The sequence below is a fragment of the Taurulus bubalis genome, assembly GCF_910589615.1.
Source record: "Taurulus bubalis genome assembly, chromosome: 1".
NCBI classification, from domain to species: Eukaryota; Metazoa; Chordata; class Actinopteri; order Perciformes; family Cottidae; genus Taurulus; species Taurulus bubalis.
Genome location: NC_136589.1, coordinates 16,528,350 through 16,535,849, shown reverse-complemented (window position 1 = coordinate 16,535,849; position 7,500 = coordinate 16,528,350). Strand labels below are relative to the sequence as shown.

At 41.9% G+C, this 7,500-nt stretch overlaps 1 protein-coding gene across 1 annotated transcript in view; it reads left to right on the top strand.

The window, feature by feature from the left end:
• Positions 1-7,500, top strand: part of npas3 (neuronal PAS domain protein 3) — a gene marked incomplete at both ends in the record, with an annotated part of 256,082 nt that overhangs the window by 135,957 nt on the left and 112,625 nt on the right. The window contains one exon of the mRNA XM_079231114.1: positions 5,984-6,066. Within this exon, the coding sequence (XP_079087240.1) occupies positions 5,984-6,066 (83 nt within the window). The remainder of the gene's footprint in view (positions 1-5,983; positions 6,067-7,500) is intronic.

Below are 7,500 nucleotides of genomic sequence, written 5' to 3'. Positions count from 1 at the left end.
AATATATTAATATCATTACAGAAAATAAAGGAAAAAAAACTACAATTTTAAGAATATGAAATCCAGGATCATTTTGTTTGTTTACAGATTTGTTGAGGTTGTTGCGTTTGTGTTATATTTGTGAGGTTTGTGACGGGATGACATAACGGAACACTAAAGATGCAAATCTGTTTCTGCACTTACACTTTATGTCACATCGTTCGGGTATAAAAAAATGGCATTCGGCGTCGTCTATCAATACAGGAAGGCCTCCGGCGGCGACTATAGGGACTAAAAGCACGAGACTTTCACCCAGGAGATGGCTGTTCATGTCACTTGTGAAACCAGAAGTATAAATAACGCCCCTTCTGTAGTTATTTTAACCCAAACCACAGCCTTCACATAGCTTCATTGCCAACATGGAGGTCTTTCGTGTTGCTGGACATTCATAGGAAAAACCGTTGAGGACATGTTGAAAACACAGGACTTTCACAGGAGGCCGCTGTCCACCAAAGTTGACTTAATTATGATGACTTTTAACTCACATAGGCTCACATAGGCAGTTTAAAGATTGTACAGCTTTTTGTGTTGCTGCTCCAGAAAGACTATGTTTAAAGAGGTCGTATGATGATATTCTTTCTCCCAATCTAAGAAAAAAAGAACCAATAACAAAATTAGTATCGATAAAATCCTAATGATTCTCACCGCTCCTTTACTTCCCTAACAAACATACTTATTGAAAGTAGTTTTTGTTTAAATTCACAATCTTAAAAGCACTCTTATCCTGTAGGTTCCACTTGTTTCCACAGGGGGCGCTGTTTAGCAGGGAAAGTTACAGTCTTGGTTTTTAAAGCTCATAATCAAATGTGATGATCTGCGATGATGAACTATTCATTTGTTCATTTACTCGCCCTTTTATCTGAAGTAGCCGCCATTTAGAGCGGGAGAGAGAGCGGACGCGCCTTATAGACGAGCACACGGTTAAAAATGGATGAGAGAGAGAGAGAGGGGGAGAGAGAGAGAACATGGATTATTAAGCAGAACTGGTCATGAAAAGGTAAAGTGGTTGAAAGGCATCTTTAAAAAGATCCTAATTAAAACGTGTGTGTGTGTGTGTGTGTGTGTTTCATTGACCATTACTGAGATTTACTTTCCATATTCCAAGATATCGACTTTTAGAATTTAAAACCTTTTTTTTTAAGTTAGACAACAATTAATTTGTTTCCTTTTGCATCCTTTTTTTTCTACTCTGCACGAGTACACACACATATATATATGAAATATCGATGAGGTATTATGTCTCAATCGTTAATCACCTTGTAGCCCCGCCCCTGAAGCATACATTGTTTTATGGTCTTAAACAACAACTAATCCTTTAAGTTGCTCGTTACATACGATCACATTTGTTTTTGTGTTATTAATTTGACGACGTGATGCTGGAAGAGGTTTCCTTAAAAGTGTCCTTAAAGGTGCTCCGCTGATTGTTTGACATTTTCTCCTTTAAGGTTTTACAAATCATGCATTTTCCATCCTCTTGAAACATTTGCAAAGCTATAGTTTTAATATTTATTTTTTCGAAAGCCTATACTATTCCCGCCTTTTCCATTCCTTTCCTCCCTTCCCTTCCCTTCCTTTCCCTTCCATCCCTTCTTGTCCCTTCCTTTCCTTCCCCATCCTTCCCCATCCGTTCCTTCCATTTCCTCTCTTTTCTTTCTTATCCTTTCCTTCCCTTTCTTTCCCTTCCCCTCCTTCCCTTTCCTTTCCTTTCCTTGTCCCCTCCTCCCTTTCCCTTCTTGGTGCAGCACTATGTTCTGGTGTGACGTTAAAGCCAGTTGGGTCAAAACCTCCTCAGGGCCTTTAAGTCCGTCTCTGCTGCAGCCTTTGTTTTCCTCAACGATTCCTTCCTTCTTTCTATCAACCTGTCGATGTGTCTCCTCCCTCAGCAATCCCTCCCTCACTTCCCCCCCTCTCCCTCACCCTCACTTCTCTTCAGTCCTCCCCCTTTTTCCTTCTCTCTTTCATTCCTGAAGTCTTTTGTTAGGTCTTAAATGAATTGGCTCTGACATTCTGCCAACATGGCTTCTCTCCCTTTCTCTCCCTCACCTACACACACACACACACACACACACACACACACACACACACACACACACACACACACACACACACACACACACACTCACTCTCTCTCTCTCTCTCTCTCTCTCTCTCTCTGTGGTGTTCTTACACCTTCCTCTAATTGAATTGGCAATTTGTGTAACAGTACCGCCTCCCCCACCCTCCCCCTCTCTCTCTCTCTCTCTCTCTCTCTCTCTCTCTCTCTCTCTCTATCTCACACACACACACACACTCACACACACATTCTTACGAGTTCTTTCTTCATTTTAAGTTTTGGATTTCATAATATTTCATATTATTACAATTATTTTTATATTTATCTTTCTCTCTTTCTATTTGGTAAACAAAAAACGATTAAATATATCTGTCTATTGCTTCCTTCATCCTTCTCTTCTCTCCATCTTTCTTCCATCTTTATTATTTCTCGCCTTCATTCATTTTCTCTACTTCTCCCCCATTGACCCGTCTCTCCCTCTTGTATCTCTTTATCCTCCATTTCAGGGCCTTCTTACAGGAGAAATATGTATTTTTTTCGTGGTGTATTATATCATGAAATATATATCGTGTGTGTGTGTGTGTGTGTGTGTGTGTGTGTGTGTGTGTGTGTGTGTGTGTGTGTGTGTGTGTGCGCGCGCTTTGGACTTGTCCTTCTGGATCTTTGTTTGTTACCACGTCGAACATAAGTGTGTGTGTTGAAGGTTCAGGAGTCTCCCTTCAGACAAAAATCATGAACACACACACACACACACACACATATACAGACACTGATGGCTAAATGCTCAGAGCATCGCTGGAGGGGCTAACACACACACACACACACACACACATTTGTTTGTAGCAGCGAGGCCAAAGCAGGGAGACAGAAAGAGAGAAAGGTTGTCATTGTTATTCTCTGGCCTTCATGTGTTGATCCTCTTGTACTTCTTCTTCCTCCTCCTCCTTCTCCTCCTCCTCCTCCTCCTCCTTCTCCTCCCCATCTCCTCCTCTTCAGCCCATCCACCTCCTCTTTCTCAGTCTTCATATTCCTGCTCACTCTCAACCCCGTTTTCCATGCCTCCACCACCAGCTCCTCTTCATCCCCGTCCTCCCTCACCTCGTCTTCCTCACGCCCTCTCTCTCCTCTCTCTGCACTCCTCTCTTCCTCTTCCACCCTCATGTACTCATGGTTTTCTTGTTCTTTTGATTCTCATACTTATCATGTTACCATGTTCTCATGATTCTCATGTTCTCATGTGTTCATGGATCTTGTGGTTCCTTCAATTATCAGACTTTAAAAACAACATGTCTGATGTTCCCATGAGCTCTTCTCTCTCTCCTCCTCCTCCTCATTTGTCTCATCACTTCTTTTTGAAAAGGCTCTCGTGCACAAGAGCTTCCCATTACACCATTAATTGAGCCTAATTCAGCCACATTACTGCCCCCCTTTAAAAATGAGGAGGTGTGTGTGTGTGTGTGTGTGTGTGTGTGTGTTTAAATTCAGTGTAATGAGGTCTGCAGGGAGACGAGGACGGAGGTTGTGTAGAGAAGAGAAAATTACCGCAGGGCAGAAAATTCGCTCTTTTAGTGAGCTTTAATGTCCCTCTGCCTGTCTCGTCTCACTGCTGTCTGTCTCACTGGCTGCCTGTCTCACTCTGAAACCGTCTGTCTGTCTCACTGTCTCAATGTCTGAAACTGTCTCACTCTTTCTCACTCTCTGAAACTGTCTCAAAATGTCTCACTGTCTGAAACTGGCTGACACTTCCTCAATATCTCACTCTGTCTCACTGACTGAAACTGTCTCCCTGTCTCACGGTCTTGTAGCAATGGGACATGTTGTCCGTGCAGACATACAGGAGCCATTTGATTGGCCGGTGGTCCTGTAGCTTCAGAGTGAACCGACTCAGGTGTCCATGTGTTGAGGTGTTCATGTGTCCAGGTGTCCAGGTGTTCATGTGTTCAGGTGTCCAGGTGTTCATGTGTTCATGTGTTCATGTGTTCATGTGTTCATGTGTTCATGTGTCCAGGTGTTCAGGTGTCCATGTGTTCATGTGTCCATGTGTTCAGGTGTTCATGTGTTCATGTGTTCAGGTGTCCATGTGTTTATGTGTTCATGTGTTCAGGTGTCCATGTGTTCATGTGTCCAGGTGTTCATGTGTTCATGTGTTCAGGTGTTCAGGTGTCCATGTGTTCATGTGTTCATGTGTTCAGCTGTCCATGTGTTCATGTGTTCATGTGTTCAGGTGTTCAGGTGTCCAGGTGTTCAGGTGTCCAGGTATTCAGGTATTCAGGTGTTCAGGTGTCCAGCGACGGCTCAATAAGTTCACGTGTGACGTTGATTTAATTGTTTACGACGTTGATGGACAGTTTGAGACTGAATACTGGAGGAAAAAGGGAGGATTTAAATTTAAATAGTCTTTGTGTACATCTCTTACACTTTCTGGCTTTGTTTTCTTTTTTTAACGTGAGAACGAGAGAGAGACAGTTTAACCTGAGGGCAGATTTTACTCATAGCCTCCTATCTCTTTCTCTCTCTCTCTCTCTCTCTCTCTCTCTCTCTCTCTCTCTCTCTCTCTCTCTCTCTCTCTCTCTCTGTCCGTCCTCCTCTGTTTTTCTCTGCAGAGAGAGTTTTGCCCTAAGGGAGACATTTTAGAAAGCTATAAAACATTCCTCTCTTTCTCTTTTTCTCCTCTCTTCTCTGCCTTTCACTGACCATCTCTTTCTCTTCCCTCTCTCTCTCTCTCTCTCTCTCTCTCCCTCTCTCTCTCTCTCTCTCTCTCTCTCTAGAGATAAACATTGATGGGTAGAAAGATGAGAATAATAAAAAGGGATAGCGGGGAAATAAAAAAAGAAGAGAGAATAAATGACAGAGACGCCCTGTTTGGTGTCCTGGCCTTCAACTCTCCTCTCAGGGGCGTGGACTTATCTCAAGTTTCTCTGCCATTGGTTGTTTGGTTTTAGAAACAATTGGAGGGTCTGAACCAGGCGGCAACCTCCGGTTCTGTATTACAGCTACATTCTCTGTACTGACCACCAGGGGGCATATACCCTCAGTAAACATTGTAAACATGAGTTTATGGTGTCAATCTCTCAAAGATTCAAATAGAATAATATGGTCACTTCCTGTTCACTGATTGAAATTAAAACAACATGACGACAGCCGTAATCCAAGACGGTGACGCTGGAATTGCTGAACTCAAGGCTTCATAACGTCAACAACGGGTTATAATCAGTCAACGGGTTATAATCAGTCCGTGTTCTAAACGCCAGAGAAGTCATCGTTACGGCATGACCTTCCTCCTAACAATCAATCTTCTTTGTGCAGCCTTGATGCGACAATAGTGTAAACATTAGGCAAGTGTAAAATGTAAAAATGTTCATGTCACAATACGTCCATAATGTTGAAGCTTCACTAGAACAAATCTGCATCTATTTCTCATGTGTGTCAAAAATGTATTTTGTGTAGAATTCCTCATCATTTAGGGAAAAGGTTAGCATCACCAGTTGGTTTCTGTTGGTGAGGAGAGCGAACGATGCTAATGATGCTAATGATGCTAACTCTTTGCCATGTTCAAGAATGTTCTGCACAGCTGAATTCACCGGTTCCTCTTGTCCTGTGCAATGTGTGTTCGTCACGCTAGGCTGTATAAACGTTAGTGTGTGTGTATTTGTGTGTGTGTGTGTGTGTGTGTGTGTGTGTGTGTGTGTGTGTGTGTGTGTGTGTGTGTGTGTCTAGCTTTGCTCGTATCAATGTGTCTGAGTCTCACCAGTCTCCTTCTGTCCTGTCCTGTGCTTTCTCTCTCCTTGTGTGTGTATGCATGTGTGTGTGTGTGTGTGTGTGTGTGTGTGTGTGTGTGTGTGTGTGTGTGTGTGTGTATGTGTGTGCGTGCGTGTGTGTGTGTGTGTTTAGCTATCGGTTCCCAGCGAAGGAGGAGTCCCAGTGCCGTTGCCTCTGAGATCTTCGAACCTCACCTGGGCAGCCACATTTTACAGGTAGGAACTGTTCAGGGTTCAAAGTTTTGACTCTGAACACATCTCTGGACACACAGTTCAAGCTACACACACACACCAACACACACAGACAAATTGTTGATCTAGTAAAACTTTCAGTGCCTTTGCTTTATGATGAATAATTTCCAGTTGTTTTTGCACCGTTGCATCACTCACCATGATGCATAATCAATACACTTTACACACACATACACTTTACACATCTTCATATTGTGGACAATACGCCGCAGACATTTACATTTCCACATTGTTTTTACTTGGATTCTATTAACATTACAGGAATTAAAAAGATCATGCAAAACTATTTTGGGCTCACAGGTATTTTAATTACGTGAAATATACAGTAATCACGTTAATTAGATTGTCCTAAAATGGCCACCGTACAGAAACAGTTTGATTAAAGGGTTTTAGGATTTATATTTTACATACATTTTGTTATCTGGATTATATCTTCTGTTGTACCTTTGAGCTCTTCTGAAGATAAATTATTCCTCATAATGTACCTTTTACATTATTAGCGAAGCGATTTCTCATAATTCAGCCTCAAATTTTTTTTATTTTTTTCCGCAAACGACAGCCGCGGCTAAACTGAATTATTAAATGGAATTATGAAAGTATGTTAATGACAGGGTTATCGCTGCTCCCTCAGGTGTGTGTGTGTGTGTGTGAGAGAGAAATGTGTGTGTGTGCGTGTCTTGTAGTTTTAATCCCTAACATGCTCCACTCCTTATCTGTTTAACATACAGCCCAAAGGCTGAGCTTTTAACATCACAACCAGGCTGACGCGATAGCACAGCTGATAGAGGCTGCTAATCTGTGTGTGTGTGTGTGTGTGTGTGTGTGTGTGTGTGTGTGTGTGTGTGTGTGTGTGTGTGTGTGTGTGTGTGTGTTAAACTATATGCACAATGTGTAAGTGTGCATATATGTCTGAGATGATTTTGTGAACCTCTTCTTCGCTTTTAAACCTAGAATATTGTGTGTTTACATGTTTCAGTTACACCTGATTATGATTATTATTATTTGTATTATTATAATCTGGTTGAACTCACTGAGCCTTCACTTTGTAAAGATCCACACTCTTCTAATCCCTTCATAGGTGTGTTATCCCTTTATCGTATTGAAGGATCCCGACAGAAAAGTTGCTCACAGATATGAAGAAGTCAAAACAAACTGTGTGAAACACGTTGACATCGTTACAGGGTTTCTTTCCCCGGTATTAAGGGGTTTATGGGGAGTTTTTATTTTTCTAATCTGAGGGTCCGAGATCACATGTTGTACAGATTGTAAAGCACACTGAGGTAAATTTGTGATAATACAAATGCAAGTGAACTTAATTAAAGCAGGATCACAAGGTAGAATATTGATGGCAATATGGCGGAAAACCTGACGTGGTGTCCAAAGCTCTTCTATTTTGGG